We start from the raw sequence: 25,945 nt of genomic DNA on the forward strand, positions 1-25,945 counted from the left end.
AAACACACACAATTTATATATTAATCGAATAGCCGGTAATATGATAAGGTAGTTTTTTTTTTTTTGTTTTGAGGATGATAAGGTAGTTTATTAACATGGCTGCGCAGAAAAAACAAACTATACCTAAATGACGAAACAAGGAATTAAAATATAATATCGTTGAAAAAATATGTGGTAACATAGGTATTCCTATGTACAATGTATGCAGTTTAATCTTAATTTATTCTAAAAATTTAACTCCTGAATTGAGTATTTTACCATTTTAAAGGTTTGTTCGTATAATTTAGTATTTGAGTTATTTAATGTGTTTCAAAATGATGATGATAATAATGATAATAATAATAATAATAATAATAATAATAATAATAATAATAATAATAATAATAATAATAATAATAATAATAAAATACCGCCAAACAGAGTACTCTATTTTTTTGATGGGTTAATGAACTTCACAAGATAAATCGTTTGAGAAAATCTGAGTTCAATTTTTAGTCAGACTATTTATCTTATGATGGAACTCTAAATTACATCGACCTCTTTCTCCTGATAACCGGATGATTAACACTAAAAATATTTGCTTGATGATGTTTCAGTGGTAGTACATTTGCAATTGCAACAGCAAAATTTGAAAACTGTAGCCAATTATTTAGTTTATTGAAAAATGTAGCCAATTATTTAGTTTATTGAAATGTAATATACTGAAGCCACTAATTACATTGGTCTATTTCTTACCCAAAAAAAAAATACATTGGTCTATTGGTCCTCTAAAAAAAATTACATTTGGTCTATTGGTCAAAGGTTTGCCCATTTGAGTAGTATATAATAAGGTTTTAGTTTAAAATCTATATATTTTTTATTTATCATGTTATAGTTGTTCAACAATAATTTATCTCTGTCAAATAATTTTGATTTATCCCCGTCGAAAAATTTGTTGGGCACATTATGATACAAGTCTGTTCATAAAAGAACTTTATGACTTAAGGTGTTATAAACAAGTGATGTTTGCAATAAAAAGAAGGGAGATCAATTAAATAGAGCATCATCTCCAATGGAGAGAAAATGAAGATTTGAAAGTTAGTTTTATTGGTGATTCCACACTGTTACGTTTGTCATAAATAACTCAAACATATTTTAGGTCAAAAATAAAAAATTAACATTTAAGGAACGAACACTTTTTTTTTTAGGGAACACTTTTTTTTTGAATTACCATAACAGTGATACGAAGTTTTCATCGTCGTATAACAATTACTAATAATCTTTGTCGAGGAACATGTGTGATATATAAATCATCCTAACCATATTTTTTCCATACGCAAGAGCAAAACATTGAACCCCTAACCACATGTTTCAACTACGCAGTCTTATGCCTGCACGGTCTCAGGATCTCTCTCATTTCAATGTGATTCGATTCGTCTAGAAGCGGTTAGGAGACACTCATTGTCATGTCTAGTACATCGACAATCACTCCCCTTCCTTGTCAGTCTCAAACTTTACTCTCAGGTTACAATTTCATGTGTTTTAAGCAACCTCTAAGATACCTTCACTAAATATGCTCTTAAGTAAGACAACAGGAATCCCAAAAATGGCAATTGGGATACAAAACGAAAATATATGTTTATTTTTTTTTTTAATAAAACAAATACATATTCATATTTCCCCGTCTTCCCCATCTAATTGAGATGGTATGTATTTCAGCTTAATTAAAGTTTATTGGGGTCAGATCTCTTAAGAAATAACTGTTTTCTATTCAGATTTTATCTTACTCGAAGAAATAATCTATACAATACAAACACTCGATTCACATAAAAAGAAGAAAATGTATATTTCACCTAATTAATCTGGTTAATGATTGAAGGTGCTGACTCTAAACTTTTTGAGACACCCTCCAGAAGGTATTTTGGTTTTAATGGGATCCAATAAAAGAAACGGTAAATATTGTTATAAAATTGAAAATAAGTGGGTTTAGTTGAATGGCCATGGATTTTATAGGCCCACTCCACGCAAGCATTGGGGAACCAAGACATTGGAGCTGACGAGGAACATGAACACATGAGTCAGCTAATCACAAAGCCGTCGGTGGAATTGGAATGTTGTCATTGTCGTTTTATTTTCATGTCCAGTTCAAAATGTTGAAAGTTTACTAACTGTGTATGTGTGTGTGGTGGGTTTGAGAAGAAGGTCTTTTGTGGTTACACGTAGCTTTATAGATCTTTCACGCAGACCACTACTTTGCAGGAGAGAATGTGTCACTGTCCTACTCGAAGATCCAGAAAATGCACCTCTGCCTGCTCCTTTGGAGGTGTCAAGTTTGTGGTATCATTATTTACTTTTATGATTTTGACACAATTTGGACATTTGAATTCCACAATAAATTAGGTAGTTTTGAGGGTTAATAAATTAATCCTCATACACACACACATACACATATTTCTCACACACACACATACACACATATATAAAAAAGAGAAATCATCTTTTATCAAGTGGTTGGATTCAAGTGATTAATGAGTTTTCACTTGAGTTGAGGAAAACATAAATCATCTTTTATCAAGAACACGAGTTTGATTCTTAGCTTGGAAACAATTTTTTGTTAAACTTTACTTATCCATCAGCCAAATTTTGTATTACTAAAATCCACTTCATCTAAGAACCGGAGGGTTGGCACAAAAAAAAACTATAGTTAATGATATTTAAAATCATGGTTGATTGTTTCATTAGGTGCTCTTGCATGATCACAATCACAAATGAAAAATATTTGAGCAAGGACACACAATTGAAAGAAAAAAAATAATAGGCAAATAAGTTTTTTTTTTTTTGAGGGAAATAGGCAAATAAGTTGGCCACATCACTTTTTTATCATTTTATTCTTTTCTCTTTTAATTTTTCTTATTTATATGTGTCCAAATATTTTTTCATTTGAAGTTGAGACCAACTAAGATTTGCTCGTTCATTAGATAGTTAATGAGTTATGACGATTTATTATATTTATTAACCATAAATTAATATTAGGGGAATTAGTCACTTTAGTCCTTGAATGGGGAACGATTCGTCAATTTAGTCCCTGAATGCAGATAATATGCAAAACAGTCCCTGCATGGTCAATTTAAGGGACTAAAGTGACTAACGAAGTCTACATTCAGGGACTAAATTGACTAACGGAGTCTGCATTCAGGGACTAAATTGACTAACAAAGTCTACATTCAGGGACTATTTTGCAATTTATCTGCATTCAGGGACTAAATTGACGAATCGTTCCCCATTCAGGGACTAAAGTGACTAATTCCCCTTAATATTATTAACCGTATGGAGTTTAGTTTACCATCAAATTTTGTGTCAAAAGCACACAACTCCATTTAGTCATTTACTTTAAGATATACTCTTCACTTTTAGCACAAAATATAAAATTCCCGTACAATTTTGGTGTTCATTTCAAAGACTATTTACTTTAGAGACAAGATTTAATACTGTACTACCTACTTGTATTTAAATCCACTTCCTCACTAGTGTAGTTACTTTTGAAGATCAATACACATGTCTCGACTAAAACGTATTTGGTTTTGTTCTGCTTTGCCCTGTCTTAAAAATCTAAGACGATCCATGACATTCTTTGAAAGTAAAAATTTATGGCCCTCTTGGATTTAATCAATAATAATTTGACAAAATAAGAGAAAACAAACATGAATTCCGTTTTGAGGCAAAGATAATTATGAATTATTAGAGTATATCAAATAATATTCAAATATCGGTCTACAATAAAGTGGTTTGTTAATGTGGTGCTTAAGTCATGTTATGAAACGCAATCATAAGTATGTACTCTTATGGTTGATTGTGTTAATGTGGTACATGAGTTGGATTCTCTTTGTAGACTCAGTTATAACAATTGAATGCTCTTGGTGAGAGTTGAACTATAGAAATAATTACTAATACTACCTATGATGATATAAACTTAATTAAGATTCAGCATTGAATATTGATATCACGATTAAAAAGTGACAATACCATGAGTCTTGAAGAGGACGGCAATATCATAAGTCTCAAAGTTTAATCTATGAGACTCTACCGTTAATTGACTAGTATTTTGAGTTGTTGGGCCCTCTTGTCAGCTTACTAGTATACTCTAGATTTGCAACCGTAAAATTGCCAGTGAAAAACACCAAAACATATTAACAACGGCAATGCTATGTAGTTAAAAATACAATAACTTTTCCATCAAGAAAAAGAAAAAAGCACAATAACTTTGATAGAATAGATGACTAATTGGTGTATTTTTGTAATAAAATAGATGACTAATTTGTTGCAAGTTTGCTAGAAATAGCAGATGATCCGAATGTAGCTCCAAAAATGATTTATTTATATATTGAATTTTATAATATTACATCGGCATAAACTAGAAGCACGCAAAAAAACAAAAAGAACAGCTACTCCATATTTGTCTTTTTCCCCAAAACTGGATTCTCATCTAGCAGGCCGTACGTCACTAACCATGCGCCAATGGCACAGTTCAACTATATGCTTTTCTAACCTAATTTATTATATAAAAAAACTTATCCAAAACTAAATTAAACTAATACTTATGCTAATTAATGTTATTTACAACTTGCACGTGTATACTCCAAAAACAAAAATATGTCTCTATCTATGTTTTCCTCAATGGTAAAATGCTCACATCATGGAACAAGCATTCGGATTTTCATCACTAAACATTTGTGGAGGAGGTTGATTTGGATGCAAGTAAAATTGAGGTTGCTGATATTGATATTGAGGTTCCACCATATGCCCACCTTGGCCTTGATGATTCACATAATTATAATCATACCCTTGTTGGTGTTGGTTCACATAATTGTAATTATACCCTTCTTGATTCACATAATTATAATTGTGCACCTGATGATTCGAATACCCCGGCTGAACTTGCATCGCGTAGTTACTACTACCACCACCACTACTACTTTGACCCGGTTCATATCCGTCGTACCAGTACATAGGAGTTTGATGTGCTTGCCCGTACCCATGATGCTCCATTTTATTAACTTCTACCTTAGTTCCGCCTTCCTTTGCTTTTTCTCCCTCTTTCTTCTCACCACCACTTTGATCTTCTTTTGATTTTTGTTTCCCCTCATCTTTCTCTTTATTCTTACCATCCTCTTTCTTTGGTTGAACCACATCCACATTCCGCTTCAGCTTCTCCGTTAGATATGGTACAATTTCCTTTGCATCTATTGTTCCTTTTACCGTCACCAAATCCTTCCCTTCATCACTTGTCACTGATTCGACTCCTACAACCACAATTTTAACCAAGTAATTAATACCACATGGATTGAGTAGCTCGTTTGAGCTAAGGGATAAAGGAGTTGAAGAATGAGAATTTAAATTCATCCGAATGAGAAAAATATTAACTTAACAACTAATAAAGAATACTGCCGGATTAAAAAAATAATAATTAACAATACACCAATTATTTATTCATGTATAATTTTATATACACAAGTGGATATGAGCTCTTTATATTAATATATATATATCATAATCATTTCATATGAAAAGAATCTTAATTAATTAAAACTAAAATACTAGTTTACTGAAAATAAAGGCCAAAATGCTAGCTATTGGCTAACCTTTGATTTTGAGGATAATCTTCTCAATTTTTTTAATACAACCATCACAATGTAATTTAATCTTCAAAACGACCGTGTTTTGAACCGACTGTAAAACAAAAATCAATTAAAACGGTTAGTGAGAACAAAGCGTGGAGGAACAAGTCTCTTTAACTTAATCAACACGGAAAAAGAAGAAAACGAGTCAATTCTGAATCAATTGCGATGAAATTTATTTCGATTTCGTCCCTGCTAACGGTATCGAAGAAAGTAATGAAATTTTTAACCTGTTTGGAGGATTTTTCTTCGGGTTTCTTCTCCTCGGTTTTTTTCTCCTCAGATTTTTTGTCTTCGTCCGGTTTCTTCTTCTTCTCCTCATCGTCGTGATTCTTCTTCACCTGAGGTTTATCTGCCGCGGGGGCGGCGTCTTTTTTAGGCTGAGGGAAGGAAACAAGCTCAACCTTCTTCTTAATTTTCTCCGCCAGTTTATCACGAACCTTGTGAGGATCTACCTTTCCAATAACCGTTAGTTTGTTATTTGGCGTATCTGCTTTAACGACTTCCACACCTGCATCATCGATTCATCATCGATTTTTTAATTCGATTGAAAATGAAAAAGCCCTGAAATTGTGAATATCGTAGTGAATGATAGAAATTGTACCGTCGAAATGGCGAACCGCGCGTTTGATCTTCTTGACACATCCTTCGCAATGTAAGTCCAGTTTCAAAACGACAGAAGGGATATCGTCGTTTTTTATCTCATCTTTCTGCTAAATTAAACAAAACAAAACAAAAAAAGTGAGTAAAAAGAAATTATTTGAATTCGAGAAAACTTTAAAATTTCTCTTGATGAAATGAAAAACAATATAAATTTACATTAATCCAATTTGTTAAAGGATAAGGAGAGTAAGTAAGTGAAATTGAAACTAACCTGACCCATTTGTTGGTGTATGTATATGAATAAAAGTTGTTTGATTTTGGAAGTGTAATTTTGAAGAGAAATGTAAATTAAGTATGAAGCAACGGAAACAACGTATATATAGGTGAAGAGTCAAAGAGAGTGACTGTGGATGAGTCACAATCAGTGAGGTGGATTAAATAATTCAATTTTCTTATTGGTGAATTTTCATTTCTTGTGTTTGTGGATGGATGAATAATACTAGTATTTCCACCCGTGCAACGCACGGGCGAAAAAGGATTTATTGTGGGCTTGTGGCGTTAATAAAATATTACTCTGAACGTACGACTAAAAACATATAATGCACTTCTGATGTTAGTGTTTGTAGTTAATATGAACCACACAACTCCATTTAAATCCATATACTTGGTTATTAAAGTTGTTTGAAAGTAATGTCCTACCCCTGTTGAAGTAAGACATGAAAGCTTTTACCATTTGTACAAACATGTTTTATATCCTCCCGTCTCACTAACCATCAACCTTGCAAACTTCAAAACCAATTTCTCACTAACTGGAGATAGGAGCCATCAACCGTGCACATGTTTGGGCACAATAGTTTTAAAACTGCAGTGTTTCAAAGTGCTTCAATACAAAGAAATTATAGTTACGGTGCAGTCAATTCAAAAATTAAATTGTTCCGATATTTAGGAACTGATGCAACAATCATAAATTATTTGTATCATGATATAAAACTTTACTCAAATTATTTTATGCTAATATGATGAATAATTGTTTAAAAAGAATATTAATTATTAATGTGATTGGAAAAGAAAACTTGGTTATCGGCAATGTGTTATCATTTGTTATTTGCCAGGTTGAATTAAATTCTTAAATATTCGACAAATAACTATTTGGCAATAAAAAAAATACTTAATAAAAACAAAACACTAAAATCTTACACAATTAAAATTTGGACTTAGTAAAAAGTCGTTGTCGATAATAGCTTCAACATCTACTTCACAAATAAGTAAGTATTTGTTATGCTTCCCACGAATCATAAATCCTTTATATCATACTTTTTGTTAATATCACTTTTAAGAAATTTAATCGGATCGGTTTATTATTTACAAATTTGATAAAGAATTAGATACACTGTAGGCACAATAAACCAAATTGGGTATAAAAAAGACTAAAAGCAAATAATAATGTTTAAAGTCTTCTATAAGACTATTTCTATGATTCTCCAGTTAAGGCACAGTAGGTGGTGTGTGATAAACATGACAAATCCACCATGTAACAACTCTGAGGACTCAGGTAGCCACTGCCTTTTATATTCAGCTTTGGGATCAAATTGTGTCCATCAATCTGTCCCAAAAATATACCATAATTGTTAGGATCTTCTTAAACTCTGAAATGGACAGAATTTAATGAAAAAATATGATTTAACATCAAGATAGATCTTAATCCACACACTTCATAAGTTAGAGACAAATAAATGGTTTAACATCAAGATATATGAAACCTAACTAAATTTGTGATAGAAAATATTCGTAAACGAAAAATAGCAGCCTAATCAACACTTGAACACTAAGATATCAAACCAATTTAAAAAGAACAAAAAATGTTGGCCTCTAATAAACTATAGACTATAGCAAGTGCCAACATTATACAACCCACTAATTTTGTCAAAAAAATAATAATTATACATCCCACTAATAGCAAATGTCAACATTACAGTCTATCAAATCTTTTCACAACCCTAACATCAAATTAAGTATGCCTGTACATATTTGACCATAAACAAAGTGTATCTAATGTCCCGATTTATAGAGGACTTCACTAAAAAAGATTTCAAAGGACATATTCAGACTAAAAAGAATAACAGTTGCAATTGCACGTAAGAAAACAGGTTCTTATTCATGTACCCCATCATAACAGTTGCAATTTATACTGTTTCAGCTTTGTAACCTTCCATTGATCCCCATATGGGTTGATTGTCCACAAACCAATAGTTATTTTGTTCTAAACCAATCTTATTTTAAGTTTAAAAATGACGATGATCTACTAAAAGTATCTAATTACTTGTACATATCATGCTAATATATTTCATTGATTATAGCACATAAGCAAGATGACACATATATTCATACCTGGTAAGCTATTTTCTACATATTATCAAACACCTCCGGATAAAGATAATTGATAGTCGAGGTAAGGATTAAAGAAATGAATGAGAACTATTAGTCAAAGTCATCGATTTATTGATATAAATGTTAACAGTAATATTTATACCTACGATATAATAAATAGAAACATAAACTAAATACATATAGCTCAATGTTTGAGGAATATAAACATTTGGCTTAAATCAAATACCTATAGCCCCCCATGTATGAGAAATTCTTACAAAATATTCCTTAACAAAATATAGAAATTATATGTATTTTGATACTTACTAATATAATAAGATCAAAGTCCAATAGCAAGCTTGCATATATGACATATTTCCCATTATCATATTGTTTAGGATGATAAAAATAATAATTCAATATACAGATGAAGTGCTAATTAAAATTACAATCATGTTTATTTGTAAACCTCATTATGATTATAAAGGCCACAACCATTTGCAATGGAGTGTATAATTGCTAACAAAGACTAATCAGATCAGATGCTTACTTGATTATATCCAGGTTTGTACACAGGAATATGTTTCTGATTGTACTTTGGTTTGTTGTGGTTAGTCCAACCCCACGGGCCACGTATATGCTACTCAAATCACATACCAAATTTCAGCAAAAAAAATAATCTAAAATCAAACCAATATAAGAAGGGGGGAAAAATAAGAAGGGGGAAAAATAGATAAAAATGAATTAGAATCATATCTATTTTGTTTCAATAGAAAGTCACTGACATGTTAAAATAGAGGTTACATTATCCATTATACACCTTTGAACATTTACAATGCATATTTAGGATAAAAATTTGTTTTTAGAAAACTATATGCAAAGAATATTTTTGAAATCTGAATTAACAAAACTACTCATGGGTAAGAAGCAAACCACATATATGTAAACTATATAAAATGTAGGCTCCAAAAAAAAATTTGTTTGACGATAAATTTCAAGCCATAATTAAAAACCATGATTATACCTTCAGTTTGATTGCCTCTCCAACGTCGTTTATCTGAACTCTATTAAAATTGATGCATAAAACCTATAACCAAACAAAACCAAAGCTTAAAAATAGAATAAAACATGTCATCATATATTTAGTCAAAATAACATGCTATACATATTCGGACATAAAGTAATTGGAAGAAAATAATAAACATCATCTTTAAAAGAAATTGCCATATTCGGACACAAACTCCTCAAATTAACAAAAGAAATTGCCAAATAGGTAGACAGAATGCATGTGCAGCCAATGAATAAGTGTAGATCAAGTAAGAAGTTGCAATATAGAGTAAGAAATTCCGAATCTGTATTTTTATATAAGCCTAATCAATTTTCCAAGGGATTAGACACAAAGACTATTCATCATGTAATCCTTTCCAAATGTATTTTGTCTATAATGATAATATGACAAATTTACCAATTGGGGCTAATTCAAAAATTATATGCCTCATCAAGTAAAGTACAATCTTTAGGATCATCTAAAACTAACAATATCATCCATTTTCTTATTGAGACATTTTCTCAAACACATTGTGAATGCTCAATTTCACAAAAAAAAAAATCAAATACAACAGTTTTTATTACTCTAAACACAAAAGGACCCATTCCACTATTTATGAAAAACGTCAAAATACCCTTGTCAAAACATGAAACTTGCATGAATAAAATCTAAAAGATGCAATAATGAAATAAATCAAGATATTTACTATTTAAATATAACAAAATGTATGATTTCCAACAAAGACTAATCCAATCATATGTTTACTTGTTGGCCATTGATGAAAATTATAATGATTCAAATTTTACCTCATTGTGCCTATGTGATAGCATCCTTGTTGTAGGATTCAGTTGATCATTTTGCTTTTGTAGGAACGATCTAGGAAGTTCTACCATGCTTCACATAACCATAGTACAATACAAACCATTAAATGGATACAACCCCTTAAAAAAATAAACAATAAATTTTTTTCATTCTTGGCCAAGAACATGGCAAAGGGAATTAGTTTCAACCCAATTAGTTTCCTATATGTTCAAACTATATGTTCAAAGAATTAGTTTCCTCTAGACAAAAAGTAATCACTTCAAAACCTTTTTATGAAGTCAAATCAAATCAGGACAGCTTCAAACCTTTTTATGTATCCTTTTGAATTTCATACCAAGAAAACCAGAGCAGCAAGGATGAATCAGAACATTAAATCATGAAACAATAATCCAATTAGGTACCATAAAAATTTAAGTTAAAGGATACAAAGAAAAATTGAAGAATACATGTCATTGATTCTTAAATAACAAACTTTAGCTTTAGTATATATAGTTTGCAAATTTCCATATAGAATACCAATTTTAGTAACTAAATCAACTTGATGGTATATCTCATGATCATTGCAAAAAAAAAGTAGTTAAGAATGAACCACTATAACAACATAATGAAAAGCTTTAAGTTTTCTAACATAGTTCATTCTTACTAAACCAGTATGAAAACATATAAAACCATTACTCACATATTCTAGTAACTTTCATATTAAGTTTAGTAATGAGACCTATTGAATTAACATCAATAGCAACTCATATTAACAAAAAGTCACTGTCTAACAATATCTTGTCATTGTCACACGAAAGACTTACTGAAACTTTTGTTAATGACAATCAAAACTAATATAATTGGGATTAAAAAATAAGGAAGACAAAGATATCGAATCAACTTCTGTTCACAAAATCATAAAGTAACTAAAATTACGAATAAAAAAATCAGTCATTTAAATATGACGAATATTCATAAGAGATATAACTGGGCAATGTGAAACCTAGATGTGTAGAGATGTGAGATTCTGAAATTGCATCCACAATTCATCCTCAATTTCACAACAAAAAACAAATCAAATTCAGAACCATGTAAAAATAAAACAAATTCAAAAAATCTAAATACTTCACTTCATTAGATCAGAACAACTCAAACAAAAACCATTTCTTTAATAAAAGGCATTAACAAAAAATAAATAAACTTACATTCAAATTTACATCCTTCTTTCAAGTTTTGAATCAATATGGATACTACTCATAAGCATAATTAGTTCATGAAAGTTAATAAAGTAAAGATCATACAACCCAAATAGTACACAACCAAATATCATATCCATTATCAATAAACAAATCTAAAACAAAATGAATATAATTATAACCTATATACATATAAATTCAAATTTCATTTTGCATGTCAAGAGAGAAACAAAAAACCATATATTGAAGATAAATGAGATTCTGTTAACAATTAATTACCCGACTGCTTATACCAAGCTGCAACAAAAAAAAAAAAATGGGGGCTATGATCATTTCCCATTTGTTGATGTTGAGACTGCAAAATGAAAGTTGGATTAAATCAATCAATATATTAACTTCAAGATACAAATATTCAATTTCCATATAAAACTATTAAGCTACTGGTGAGATGAATCTAGGGTGTTTACAAAGATTTTATATGGGGCATTAGGGTGCTTACTGAAGTAACATTTCAATATCACGAATGATTAAAAAAACTAATATTATTGAATAAGAAAACTAACAATAATCAGAGACTTACCTTCAAATGACTCAAGCAATCTTGTTTCTCAAAACCATTTTGTTCATCTTCTTCAACGCGTTGCCGCTACACCAAGTTTTCAGAAATCAAAACAAAAAATTGAAGTGGTTGTGATGAAATAAATTTAGGGATTTCGATTAGTTACCTTCTGATTGCTTTTGAATGATTGGACGATGAAAGTCTGAGCGGCCCTTCCACCGTAAAGTGAGATTTACGTGAGGTCGGCGATTTCGGGTTCGGCGATTGATTGCACTGAGTGAAACGAATTTTGAAGGAGAGGGATAAGAGTTGATTTGTTGTTCTCCAATTCATGCAAGAGAGATGTTGGATAAGGAAATGGTGGAAAATCAGAGTGAAGAGAGGAAGAAATCTGTCTCTGATTTCTTGATTGATGAGAGAGAACGAAGGGTGAGAAAGAGAAGAAAGAGAGAAACGAAATAAAAGGAGTGAGAGGAGATAAGAAATAAAATGTTAATAGTGAGGAAAAAAAGGAAAGAAATTTGAAATGAATGATAGAGAAAGGTGAGTTGAAAATTGAAAGTGATGTTTGTTGGTAAAGAGAAAAAGTAGGAGGGAAAAAAGGATTTGAAAAATTTTGAAATTTGAATTTTGAATTGAAGAGGGAAAATGTGTGATAATGATATTTTATATTTTGTATTGTGTGAATGCTTAAAGTGGCAAAAATAAAATTATTTTTTAATGGTGATGTGACATTAAGTTGCTTAGAATTTTGACACATTGGATTGATGCAAATTTTTTTGCTATTTGTTGTTCCCCATTTGTATATTATTAAGATTAAGATACTATGCTTATTGAAAAGGTTTTATGGGAAGAAATGAATGAAAACTATAGCCGGTTTAATGGAGATAATCGTTTTAATTTAGAGTGGACCCACTTGAAGGTGAATTGACTGGTATGCCCTTGAAATGATGAAGTAATTGCATAGAGTCAATGACCTTTGAGCATCCGTAGGGTAAGGCGTGAAATGGAAAACTGAAAGGGAATGAAGAAATAGTATCCGTTGGGTTTGATGTTGAAATTGTGATGAGGATGGATGGGATGAAGATTTTGAAAACAGCGGGACTAGCTGGTAAGATATCCAACATCCATCCAATTCTCACAAGTCAGACACATTCCACCCCTTCGGCTATGGGTTTGGGATTCCCTTGGCATGGGATTGCTGTACTGTCCCTATTCTATGTCAAAGCAACACTGACTTGTACATTTTTAGAATTGAATGGTGTAGTGTGATTGATTTAGTCTTGCATTGGTTTGAAGTAAATGTCTTTTAAGAATCGTTGATGTTTAAGTTTAAAAGATGTGAGGATCCGTTTGGTGCGTAGGATATGATAAAGACATGATGAAATAATGATTTGGATTAGGATTTTACTAATCAATGTCCTCAAGACAATGGTTAAAGAATCTATAAATAAAAACTGTCTTAAAATACAAGTTTTTACTCTTGATTAAGTAATAATAACTACACTACTATTTATAAAAAAAAAAATATTTACTTGTTTTGGTTGTTTAACTGATACCCTGAGGACACTGTTTAGCATTATTTTGGATAATGATAGGAAAGGTTAATGACAACGGACATGATAGACACTTATCTTATCAGGCGTTTGGTACACATATGATAAAGTTCCCGTTTGGAATCACGGTGAAAACCACCACACCCACCGCTGTTTTGGCTAACGCTCCAAATTGGAGCTTTCTACTTTTTCACGTTTTTTAAGCACTAGACCCTGACCCGTGCGATGCACGGGTATTTTTTGTTTGTTTCAATTTTTTTGACAATATAAACATCAAATTGGATAAATGTATTTTGTATTAGATTTCAATAAATACTACAATTATGTTATTGAATAATTCAAATTAAAATCATTTTCAATATCACAAATCAAGTTACATTCAGTCTAAAAAGAGTAGATAAGTAACTATTAAACATTTGAAAATACTTCTTTTTAAACTACATAGAAACATTCATCATTAACCATGGCAGCAGTCCTAGTACGACACCATTCCAGTGTCTCCATATAGTAGGATGATTTGGATTTGAAAGTGTTAATAGTAACCATTACAATTTAAAGCATGAGTGTGTTATTACTTAAAGCCTTAAGTGTCTTATTATTTAAAGCATTGACAACCAAGAAAATTGACACAATCACAGTCAATATAATCAATACAATCATAATAAGATTTCAAACATCAACTTTCATCAAAACTGACACAATCACAATCCACAAAATCAAAATGAATAAAATAGGATTTATATCAAAATTAGTTTAGTGATCATACCATTAATAAGTTAGTATGGACGAAATCTGCATCACAGTCACAATTTTTAGGAGAAATCGAAGGAAAAAAGGGAAGAAATGGATGGAAACCGCTGCCTTCTGGGTTGATATAAAAGGAATAAGGGTTCAGAACCGTTCAATGTTCAATTCTGTAAAGAAAGAAAAGGGGATTAATTAGTTTTTTAATGAGGGTGTTTGGTATTGGATATGAGGTAGTGGAATCAAAATTATATCACAAAAACAATTATTGGTTTAGTGGTTGGAGTGCTTACATGGAACCATAATGTTGTCTTTATGAAAAAACTCTTTGCAAGGATTTGAACCCACGACATTAGGTTAAACTGTGGTGGGATTAGAGTTAATTAGCACTGTTTAACATTTATATATATTAAGATTGGGAAGCGTGAATAGTGCATTGGGAAGCGATTTCCAACTTCCAAACACATTTCCAAACACACGCAAAGAAGATGATAGCATTATTTAGAAGACAAATTGATGCAAAATCAACCTTTCACAATCTTATGATAGCATTTTATCTTCAATGTTACGTCTAATTTTTCAATCAACGTTTTTTTTCAATTACCAAATTGAATTTTTCACTTCGATTGTTACAATCGTAAAACACATGGATCAATCGATGAAAAAAGTAATAAATGAATTGATGAAGTAATGAATCAACCAAGCAAATAGGGAGGGGGGGGGGGGGCGGGGGAGGTGGATGGGAGAAAGAGGTGGAGAAGATCAATCGATGAAATAAATAATGAAGTAAGAAGGTTTGGGTCGTAAACAAAGAAAATAATGATAAAGCGTGAAGAGTTTTACCATCAGGTTGTTAATCCATTAAAAATTAAGCATAAAATTAAGGCTTAATAACAATTTTAGCCCCCTAAGAAAAAAACTACAAAACCGCCCCTAAGTTTTGCACATGTGCCAGTTTTGACCCACCAATTTTGACTCGGTCTACGCTGACGTGGCACCCTAAGTGAGGTCCCACGTGTTATTTATTATTTATTTTTTTGGCCTTGGGGGGCCAAAACTGCCACAGTTGCAAAACTTAGGGGGCGGTTTTGTATTTTTTTTTCTTAGGGGGCCAAAATCGCAACTTCATAAAAGTTAGGGGACAAAAACTGCTATTAAGCCTAAAATTAACAAAGGGTGGTTAGGATAAGATGAAATATGTTTAATTTATTCTTTTCAATTGAATCAAGATATAATAGTTTTATCATATCCTATCACCCTATCATGTGCACCAAAGGAGCTGTAATTGGTTTTGGAGTTGCCATGCTTTATGTTCAATTTCATTTTTTTTACTAGCATAGGTGCTTTCTTTTTGTAAAGCTAGTGGAGTTCGCTTTCTTGCTTGTAACTTTGGCTTTCATTTGTGTGTTTATTCTAGTTTATTTTGTTTCACCTTTCTTAAGAAACGCAATGTCTTCTTTTGTTTTGATTTTGCTTCAGCTTCTTTGGGTAATAAAAGTATAAAACTACTCGTGTTCTAGTTAAAATTGGAAAGGGTTGTTCTTTCCGTGTAGTCATAATTTGTATTTGAATTAATCCTTGCAATTGTTTTACAGCATAGTAAAACGTATATAATCTTATTTTTTGGTTTTTCCCCTCCAAATTACAATTGCCTACTTAAATATATCTTATGAAGTGGAGCCAATGTGTTTTGAAAATATATTAGTTGTTCGCATATTATACTAGCTTTTATTATGATTCATAATATAATATCTTTTGGGCGGATGATTGGTTGTAAAAAGTTATATTTGATCTCAAGGGGCTTAGGGGACTTAAAATAGCTCATATACTCTAAGGCAACATTTTTCACCGTTTCTACCACATTTTCTACTGTTGCCTGAGATAATAAAATGTTGTAGTTTAAAGCAAAATATTTTGAGAAGAATATATTGTCATTTGTCTAAAACAATTAACATTTTTAGTAAAAAAAAAAAAAAAACTCACAATTTTTTGTCAAAAAAAAAAAAAAATCTCACAATTTTAGACACACTACCTCCCGATCATTTGCGGCGTCTCTTGATTTAAAAACAATCGTGTATGTACTCATGAACCCCAATTTCTTGGTCCCCATATATATCAGCATGATATTTCTGACCTATCTCCTGTGTGTATATACTCTAAAATGATCACCCGTGCTGATCCATACAAACTACTAACTACTAAGCCTCAATTATATCAAGTTGTTTTATAAAAAAATAATATATTAAATCAAGTTGCAAACATGAACAAAATGACAACCTTTAGCTTGTTTGTTTTGGCTTATTCTTAGTGCAACCTCGTATGCAGCTATTAGGAAAGACATGGTTCTTGTGATCACACTTGTAAACAACCACCAAATTAGTCATCTTCTGTGACTTTTAATTAGTCATAGAAAGGAAACCTCGAAGAAGACAAATCTTATTGTCCATATTTAGTAGCAGCTTGTATTGAGGGGAACTTGCTTATGATTGTTGTATTATAGTATATATTTAGAGAAATGTTATCAAAATTGCAATCAATATTTTTTAGATAATTGCAATTTATTTTTAACACTCATTATATGATTGAACAAAATTTGGTGAAATGCTATTATGCTAGTCATTCTCTTTGTAACACTCTCTTTAATATTCACAAGATTGAATCAAACAAAATAACTTACAGACCAAACATTAAAAAAAAAATGTTATAACTTCATGAAATTAAATCATATTTAAACCTTTCATGCTTTCTCTTTCTCTTTTTCGTGATTTTAATTTTTTTTTCTCTATTTGTGCAATTTCATCTTTCACTAATTCATTGGTATTTAACTTTTAATATATTTTAACATTTTATTTATTATAAAATGATTTTTTTAGAGGATTATTATTAAATGATTGTCATGTTATTTTTTTTAAAGAAAATGATTATCATGTATTTATTTTCCACCAAATGAACCTATTTCATAAATGAACATAAAATCCTGAAAAGTAAATAGAGATACTAGTAATGCGTTAAAGAAACAAATGTTGGCATGTTAAATAAAATGTGTTCCTTCACGTTTGAGACTCCAATTTAAAGATGCTAATTGTCGAACTAATTGTGTTCATTCATCTTTGCGATCAGAACTCATGGCGTACTTTGCTTGTCCTAACATCAAAGCGTGTTGGACTGCTTTGTTTGTGCACAACAAACTCGCTATCATTACACTAGTCTCTTTTTGCTAAACAAATCTGTTCAGTTTTTTTTGTCAAGTTATTAAATTATTTTTATTTTATTAAACCTAAAATTAATAATGTTGCTTGCTTATTCTAATGCAATATTGCTTAGTATTTAAACTTTTTTTGGAAAAGATTTGTGAGTTGGGTTATGGTATTTGTCACTGTCATCAAATTCATGTCTTCAAACTCATAGAATGTTTAAGTACTTGTAAATTGTCCACATTATCCTAACATTAGCGGTGAAAGTTGAACCCATGCATTTACAAGTATGAGTTAACTTTTTTTATATATATATACTCCCTTCGGTCCTATTTACAAGAGACAATTTACTTTTTAGATACATTAAATAATTTATGTATCTGGTTTAGGTTCTTGACTAGATACATACATTATTCAATGTATCTAAAAAGTCAACTTTCTCCTATAAATAGGACCGGAGGGAGTACAAGAGAGGGCTCCACATGATCCTAACATTAGCGCTGAAAGTTGAACTCATGCATTTACAAGTATGAGTTAACTTTTTTTTTTATATATACTAGAGAGGGTTCCACACGATCCTAACATTAGCGGTGAAAGTTGAACTCATGCATTTACAAGTATGAGTTAACTTTTTTTTTTTTATATATACAAGAGAGGGCAAAAATTCACTATAAGTTAACTTGTTGAATCAGTCTATCTTTTGGTCACAAAATTTTAGGGTGAGGGGATGGTGCCCCAGTCTAAGACATGGAAGACCTTCGGGCTCAAAGAACACTTGCAAATGTATTTATATATACCTCCCTCCAAAGGCACTAGCGGAGCTTAAACCCGGGTTCTCTCGGATTCAAGACCTGTTATTTTACCACTAGGCCAAGCCTTTGGAATTGTTGTTGAATCAGCCTATCTTAAAATGACAAATGTATTTATGAGCATAAATTAATTATCCCTATTATCTTTTATAGCGAGACCCAATAACTGAAGTCGCTAATGCCTAATGGCAAAGAACCAAACGACACTTAGAGGAGAGGAAATCGTGTTGCTCATGTTGGTTGTGATTGCGATATGCACCAATCATGATGATCCTTTTCTTTAGGGATTCTGTTTGCCTGCACCAAAAATGTGTAACATATTGCTCAATTAATTTCTTAGCTGCCCTAGATGCGTGACACCTATTTTAGTTCCTCTACATGGTACTGCCCACTTACATCATTTTTACTTGGTTCAGATAAAATTGTTAAAACTTGGAATTGCCGAAGTTTCTTTCAGTTTTAATCTTTAGCGGATTTCTTCTATCGTAAGGGATAAAAGTTACAACATTGTTATGTACTAGTGTACGAACCCGTGCAACACACGGTTGGAATATCCCGCACACAACACCGTAGTTTGGAGCCTTGACTGATTAATTTTTATTTAAGGTCGAAAACAACGTGAACAGACCAATTCCACATAGCTGTAGGCTAGCTGATATCTTCGGTTAAGAATAAATATTATCACTCAGCAACAGCAGCAAAAATACAAAAATCACCAAAGCACACAAAGACATTAAATTAAGCATCAAGGGGAAATGAATTCTGAAATTTTAGTTGATGTCCACTTTTCTCAAGCATTTTATATATTTACGAATTTTTAGACAATGACCACTTATCGTGTTCATTTTAGTCGATGAGAGTCCAATATAGTTGTAGAATTAAAGTTTTGTGATATTCTAAATAGTATAATCGTTTTTGCAAGAACATTTTTTTTTATAAATAACAACTTGGCCCATATACCAAAGTTACCGTGCAGTTGATTTGCTTTTGAAATTTTTGTCAATGCACACTTTTCCCAAGCATTTTAGTTATTTAGAAAATTTTAAACAATACTTACATATCTCGTACATTCTAGTTGATGAAGATTCAATACCTTTGAAGAATTGAAGTGAGGTGATGTTTTAAATAGTATAAACTCTTTGTCATGAACAATTTTTTATAAATGACAACTTGTCATGTGTATCAAAGTTAGTTTAGTCAGTGGTAACTTATCGTGTTTATTTTAGTTAATTCTGAAAATTTATTACTGAAAAATTGTCAAGTGCATGATATTGTAATTTAATCAATGTCTTCTTCACTTGTGCATTTTATTATGGATAACTTATCTCGTGCACGACTATTCTATTTAATCAATGTCAATTTCTGAACTTTCATTTTGGTTATTTCTAAAATTTTAGTCAATGTCCACATATCCCGTGTATATTAATCGATGAAGGTTCAATATCATTGTAGAATTGAAGAGGGAGGTGATATTCTAAATAGTATAAACATTTTAGTAGAAACAATTTTTATAAATAACTTGTCCAAGATATCAAAGTTACTTTAGTCAATGCCAACTTATCTAATACATTTGAGTTCATTATGATATTTTATTAATGAAAATGACTCGGTTAATCCTGAATGGAAAAAGTATTGTTACTATGTTACACTACTTTGTCAATCTTGCAATCGAAAAAGCATATACCTCTTTCAATCTCGTATGGGAGTCTTTTTTTTATAATTTTCTTATTATTATTATTTTTTCATTTAACTTTGTCCCACACACGGTATTTTTTCATAGTTATTTTTCTCTCTCTTCATCAAAGAAATTCTGGAAAACTCTCTCATTCTCTAACAAACCCTAGCCGCCTCCTCCCTCCTTTAGCGTGTCTCCGGCGACTGCGTATCATTGTTCCGCCATCTTCATCCTCTCCTTTTCATCAGTAATTTTACTATCAAATTTATTTTCATGTCAAAGATGATTTTAAATTTCCCTACGGCCATCTTTTCGGCTAGATCTAGACAACCACATACAAGCTTTTGAAAAACCATCACCATAAAAAGAGTCCCCTACATCTTCTCTACAAAACTCATTAAAAAAATCAGGACCGGACTACCTTCGCTGGTTACCACCGCGCCGGAGCTTGCAACCACTGCGCCGGAAAAGAGCTTACGTGTTTTCATCCCAATCTTGTATATTTTGGTCCAATCTGGGTCAGGTTTTTTACACAAACACTGATGTCATGGTCTCAAACCTGGGTTGTTGTCTTCATCAAGGTCAAGTTGTTTACATATGAAATTGGATGTGAATTTGTTTTATTTTATTTTCAAGAGATGTAAAAATTTCTTTATGAATCCTTTTTTGTCCTTTTCAGATCTGATACTATTGATAAAAAACAACCGTTTTTTATACTATTGATAACAAAATTCCTTGGTTTTTTTGTCAATTTAGTACTACTAAGTACTAATAAATAAATAAAAGTTTCATTCTTTTTGTAGTTAGTTAACAAGTACTAATTGTTTGATATTTGTTCTGCAATTTTTTTTTGCCATGATTGCGTTTTATGCTGAACTATATCTGTTTTATCTTAATCACCAACAAGATGTGTGAACCTTTCTAAAAAAATTTCATTTTATTTTAAAAACAATTTTATCGTCTTAAAATGGTTTGTGTCTGTCATATTTTCAATGTAGTCTATATGAACCAAAACATATACATGAAGATAAGTATCAATCCATCGAATAAATGTTAACATGAATTATGAAAGAAGATTTGTACAATCCACAAGTAAAAACGAGGACCACATTCCACTGAAGCGTGCTTTTTTATCACTACTATTCATGGTTTATATTTGGTCCCCACTAGAACTTTTGCTCTGCATGTATTAGAGATTCTTTGCACAGTGATGAACCTATACTTATCATTATGATATGTTGTATTCTAGTTGAATACTGTTTTCATTTGTAATAATGTTTAATAGTGTATCTAATTGAATAAGCTTTTCATTTGTAATAATGCTTATTTGTCTAACAAATTGTTCTTTGATTTGCTTTTACATGTTTTAAACTTTGGTTATTCTTGGAAAAAAGAACTTCTAAAGTTACTATAGAGCAAGGAAGACAAGGACTTACAGAGAAAGGTAAAGGACTTATGGAGCAAGGTGGTTGTAGCGTGCAAGGAGAAAGGCAAGTACTTATGGAGCAAGGTGCTGGTGGATTGCAAGGAGCAAGACAAGATGGTAGTGGCTTGCATAGTAAGTAATAGTATCTTTTTTTTCTCTATTTAAGTTCATACTTTATTGTTTTATTTAATTAAGTAGATGACTTTTATTTAACTACTCTTCTTTTTTTTTTTAATTTTTAAATTTAACTTTTCAACTTGTATTCTTTTTAATTAGTTTCTTTTTAACTTCCAATCTTTCTTCATTTTCATCAACAAAGTAAGATTTTTCTTGTTTTTGCTTATGTTCTTTCTAAAACTGAACTCTTTCTATTTAAATGTTTGCTCATGTTATAAATATAGTTTTATCAAGATCATGCTTGTGAGTTTGCTTTATATGGAAACCTTTGTATGCTGCTTGTTTTGAATTTTTGTTTGTATGCTTATGTTAATTCTGTTTAAAGTCTCTTGATATATTGAATTGAGGTTTGTTTAACAGATTACAAACTATTGTTTTGGTTTTGAACTTCTGCTTGTATGCTTTTGTGAATTTTGTTTGAAGTCTCTTGATATATTGAAATGAAGTTTGTTTAACAGTTTACAAACTATTGTTTTTGTTTTCAACTTCTGCTTGTATGCTTATGTTACAAGTCTCTAATCATTCATGTTTTGAATTTCTTTTGCTAAAATGTGCACTATCCAACAGTTCTATTATACTATAGTGATTGCATTACTTTGCAGAAAATCCAGGTCTGTAGGTGATGTGTGAATGTTAATTGGATGCTTATATTTAAACCATTAACACCTCCCAAACCTTTTTATCAATATTTGCTTTTTACTAAAGCCTTTTTTTACTTATTTCGTTGAGCATCAATTCTAAACTGTAAATGCTCCAAATTGGTTAACATATCCTTTACCTGTAGTCTAAATTCCAAAGCAAAATACTCACATTTTTAGCACTTGAAAATACTCTTTAGAAGTGTCTTCTGAATGATACATTGCTGAAAATTTACAACAATACAGGAGGTCATTTGAAGATGATGAAGGATGACATAAAGGAGAGAAGATGGTACCTATTATTTCTGAAAATGGAGCAGCTCTTCCTGTTTGCACTTTGCAGATCAACTCCTACATAATCAAGGTAATCATATCCACCCAAGATATCATTTGTCGGCCTTTTGTCCAATCTTTGTCCAATTCTATTAAATGCTATTGTAAATTGTTTTCAAAGCATTAGATAATGCAATAAAGATGCTTCCAAATTCCAATTCCGTATAACTCTTTGTTAAACTATATTTACACCTTGGACAAATTGCATAAAAAGCAAAAGATTCAATTTTTCTTTCACACTATAATCATCTTTCCTTTCAAAATAATTTTTGAACTTTTTTGAGATATTCTAATAATTGTATTCTTTTGTTGTACCTTCATTTTACTGTTGTGGTTTCTTCAAGAGTCACACGAGTTGATTTTGGAAGAGAAAGGTAAATAATTGCATATGATTCATGCTTGAATTTTACTTCTGCATTTTTACTTGCACACTGTTTGATACCGTTTCATACTTTATAATGATATGTGTTTCTGTTAGTCGTCCTCCTCATTCATGAAATATTTCCATACCCTATAGATTCTATCGGTTCATTTTTTATTTTTAATTCTTTGGTATTTTCATTCTAAGTTCTGATCATTAATATCTAGTTTCATATGTGCATTAAATTATAAATTTCTTCTCTGTCAAATTATTTGGTTTTCTCATGGTCCTTGCTATCAAACTATCTCCTGATACCAAGGATATACACTCTTAATTGCAGTTTTGGTCTCCCTTTTTTCATCATTTTGCAGAGTTCAAAAAGATGTAATGCCACTTCTTTATTTTATTTTAAATAATAGTTTGTTATAAATTATTATTATTTAGATTTGAATTAATGTATATTATTTCAATTCTAAAAATGATATTAGGAGTCATTAGGGTCCCTTGTGTACGCTCTATAAGGTGAACAAATAAAACATTGTACAATATGTATTATGTATCAAACAACGTAGGATGAAGATAAATACTTACATGTGATGTGTTTTATATGTTGTGGAGTTGCTTATCTGCTTATCTTCAGTAGACTACTTATGGTTTGGTTTATCTGTTAACCATATGCAATACAGCTAATATTTACTTTCCTCTTTCCTGTTAATTGTCTCTGGTTGTGATACACGGTTATCTTTGTAGGAGGAATGATGGCTAAACTGAGCATTGTCATGTCATTTGGAGCAGCTTCTTCACAATTTATTCAAGAAAACTATGAAATCACTTGCCTGAAAGAGAATATGAGAGATTTGATGAATGTTTCAAATAAGTGCGCAATACAAGGTTTAAATAGATGTTTTCTTTAGTAATATATCTTCATTCAATGCCAAATAAAAGGAGATATATTGCTATAAAATTATGTAGTTATGCAATAAATGCCAAATAACAGCTATTCATATAGCAGCTCATTGTAATTTTATAGTATAGATAGTTTAACATCTACTATTATAGCCTCAACTAAATTATAATTTAATGATGTTTCATATTAAAAAATAATTATAAAGAAGTTCTAATATCAAAAAGGCTATATGAAGCATAGACCAAATCCATTATATCACAACCATTTACTCCAAGATGCATCACACATTGTCAAAAAGTAAACCTGCGATTGGACCTTTATTAATTTTTAATTAACCTATAATTAGCTAACATTCCTAGTAATTTCATTGGGCCACCCCCTATTAAAATTATATTCCCATCCAAAATAAATCAAAACTCTAAGAAAATCCCTTTAACAGTGAACAGTTCTGAACCAATAATGGGAAAGGCAAGTGTTTTGATTCTGCCAGCTAGCTAGACAAGGGCTAAAATTTGCTCCACAAAAAAAAAAAGTTTTGAACACATGATAACATTATTGCAAAAACCCGGATTTGGATTTCTCGCTACTAGAACATCGACCCGTGCAACGTACGGGTCCAACCAACGAATAAGTTATATCGTCTAAATATGATGTATTACATAATTAGTATTAAGTTGACATCGTTAGAGTGTGACATCATTAAAGTACAAATAAGAGACATTAACAATTTATGCAAACACGTTCTTGGATTTACATGGACAATTTACAAAGCAAATTTTTACTACATTAGAATATATAACTATCTTTGATTTTTATAAACTCTAAATGGGAATGAAGATAGTGGAGGTCAGATGTTTGAGACATGCTAACCTCTAAGGCTTAAGAGAGGTTACACGTTCATTCAACATTATGTTACTTAAAATAAATGGTTTCAAACATATACATTCAATCATAGTTAGGTGTGCTTTACCATATGACCAACTAACTTACATTAAAAAAGGATAACTAATGATAGAAAAGTATCTTGGCCATTTTCGGATTGAAATTCCATATGGATGCATGTTAAAATCATAAAATAAGACGAACTTTTTAAAACTTGATCGTACTATTAATGTATCCAAACTGAGTTGAACTTGTTCAAATTTGAGTATTTTAGATCCTCTAAATTTATATGTAGGTGACCTGCTTATACTATATATTATGTGATGTCCGATAATTGTTAACTTGTAGTTTTGCTTCTATCTCAGTCTGTTTGATGTCTTATAACTTTGCTTCTATCTCTTAAAATCATAAAATAAGTTGAACTTATTTAAATTTGAGTATTAACGATGTATCCAAACTTTGTTTAACTTATTTAAATTTTGTTTACGCTATGTCAGCGCATAATTTTTGTTGTCTTTTATATTTTCTTCTAACACTATATCAGATGGAATAATTTGCAAATACACTATATTATACTGAATCAAAATAAAGGTGGACATATAACTTAAAGCAAAAAAGACATATTCATTAGATTTTCTGAGGATAAGGAAACATCTTACACGTTACTGAAAACATAAAACAAAAATACATCTCCAAATCATCATTGGTAAGTCTGAGATTAAAAGCAGAAACAACTTAAAAACATATAAGAAAAATACGTAGAACTAACCACATCTGAATCTCGTGTAATACAATTAAAATTCGATTTTATCTACAACTTGAAAAACCCCAATTAGAAATTTCTAAAACATGGATTGACTCAAAGAAAATATGGTGTATCTAAAATACCTCCAAAAAAACACACACACATTTCCTTGACTATGCTGACCCGTGAGAGGGTGAAGATGATTTCTGCTGAGGGGGTTAAGCTTTAATAATAAGAGATAAACGTGAGCATATGAATGACATTCATTGC

The 25,945-nt window shown here is 30.9% G+C and overlaps 2 protein-coding genes and 1 long non-coding RNA gene across 6 annotated transcripts; 1 reads left to right on the forward strand and 2 right to left on the reverse strand.

Annotated features, from left to right (window-relative positions):
* Positions 1–4,333: 4,333 nt before the first annotated feature.
* Positions 4,334–6,607, reverse strand: LOC146910552 (heavy metal-associated isoprenylated plant protein 6-like). 2 transcript variants are annotated; one of them, XM_085722512.1, is made up of 5 exons: positions 6,529–6,607; positions 6,259–6,364; positions 5,885–6,165; positions 5,619–5,706; positions 4,334–5,279 (listed from the first exon to the last, which is right to left on the reverse strand). In XM_085722512.1, exons 1-5 carry the CDS (start codon positions 6,535–6,537, stop codon positions 4,666–4,668), a joined length of 1,098 nt encoding a protein of 365 aa, XP_085578638.1. In that variant the 5' UTR covers positions 6,538–6,607; the 3' UTR covers positions 4,334–4,665. The 2 variants fall into 2 exon arrangements, with proteins under 2 accessions (XP_085578638.1, XP_085578637.1); XM_085722511.1 differs by having other exon boundaries at positions 6,259–6,367.
* Positions 6,608–7,104: 497 nt separating this feature from the next.
* LOC146910553 (uncharacterized) lies at positions 7,105–13,046 on the reverse strand. 3 transcript variants are annotated; one of them, XM_085722513.1, is made up of 7 exons: positions 12,395–13,046; positions 12,250–12,315; positions 11,949–12,024; positions 10,479–10,566; positions 9,649–9,711; positions 9,175–9,264; positions 7,451–7,860 (listed from the first exon to the last, which is right to left on the reverse strand). In XM_085722513.1, the coding sequence occupies exons 4-7, from the start codon at positions 10,563–10,565 to the stop codon at positions 7,729–7,731; spliced, it is 372 nt and encodes a 123-aa protein (XP_085578639.1). In that variant the 5' UTR covers position 10,566; positions 11,949–12,024; positions 12,250–12,315; positions 12,395–13,046; the 3' UTR covers positions 7,451–7,728. The 3 variants fall into 3 exon arrangements, 1 of the variants encoding a protein (XP_085578639.1); XR_015017479.1 differs by lacking the exons at positions 11,949–12,024; positions 12,250–12,315; positions 12,395–13,046 and adding an exon at positions 7,105–7,119 and having other exon boundaries at positions 7,455–7,860; positions 10,479–11,942; XR_015017478.1 differs by lacking the exons at positions 11,949–12,024; positions 12,250–12,315; positions 12,395–13,046 and adding an exon at positions 7,123–7,137 and having other exon boundaries at positions 7,455–7,860; positions 10,479–11,942.
* Positions 13,047–20,307: 7,261 nt separating this feature from the next.
* LOC146910554 (uncharacterized) lies at positions 20,308–24,066 on the forward strand. Its single transcript, XR_015017775.1, has 4 exons — positions 20,308–21,764; positions 22,694–22,811; positions 23,125–23,154; positions 23,892–24,066. It is a non-coding gene; the product is annotated as an uncharacterized LOC146910554 (long non-coding RNA).
* Positions 24,067–25,945: the final 1,879 nt, after the last annotated feature.

Source organism: Medicago sativa, chromosome 7 (genome assembly GCF_051527215.1).
Source record: "Medicago sativa cultivar Bolivia chromosome 7, Bolivia_mono, whole genome shotgun sequence".
Lineage (NCBI taxonomy): Eukaryota > Viridiplantae > Streptophyta > Magnoliopsida > Fabales > Fabaceae > Medicago > Medicago sativa.

What these genes read in the sequence shown, in the direction of transcription:
- LOC146910553 (XM_085722513.1), bottom strand. Translation starts at nt 10,565, where the DNA reads ATGGTAGAACTTCCTAGATCGTTCCTACAAAAGCAAAATGATCAACTG. An exon ending in GAGAGGCAATCAAACTGAAG is followed by an intron (nt 9,265 to 9,648) that starts GTATAATCATGG and finishes TGATTTGAGTAG; the next exon opens with CATATACGTGGCCCGTGGGG. An exon ending in ACAAACCTGGATATAATCAA is followed by an intron (nt 7,861 to 9,174) that starts GTAAGCATCTGA and finishes TTTTTGGGACAG; the next exon opens with ATTGATGGACACAATTTGAT.
- LOC146910552 (XM_085722511.1), bottom strand. An exon ending in CGCGGTTCGCCATTTCGACG is followed by an intron (nt 6,166 to 6,258) that starts GTACAATTTCTA and finishes TCGATGATGCAG; the next exon opens with GTGTGGAAGTCGTTAAAGCA. An exon ending in AAGAAAAATCCTCCAAACAG is followed by an intron (nt 5,707 to 5,884) that starts GTTAAAAATTTC and finishes TTTGTTTTACAG; the next exon opens with TCGGTTCAAAACACGGTCGT.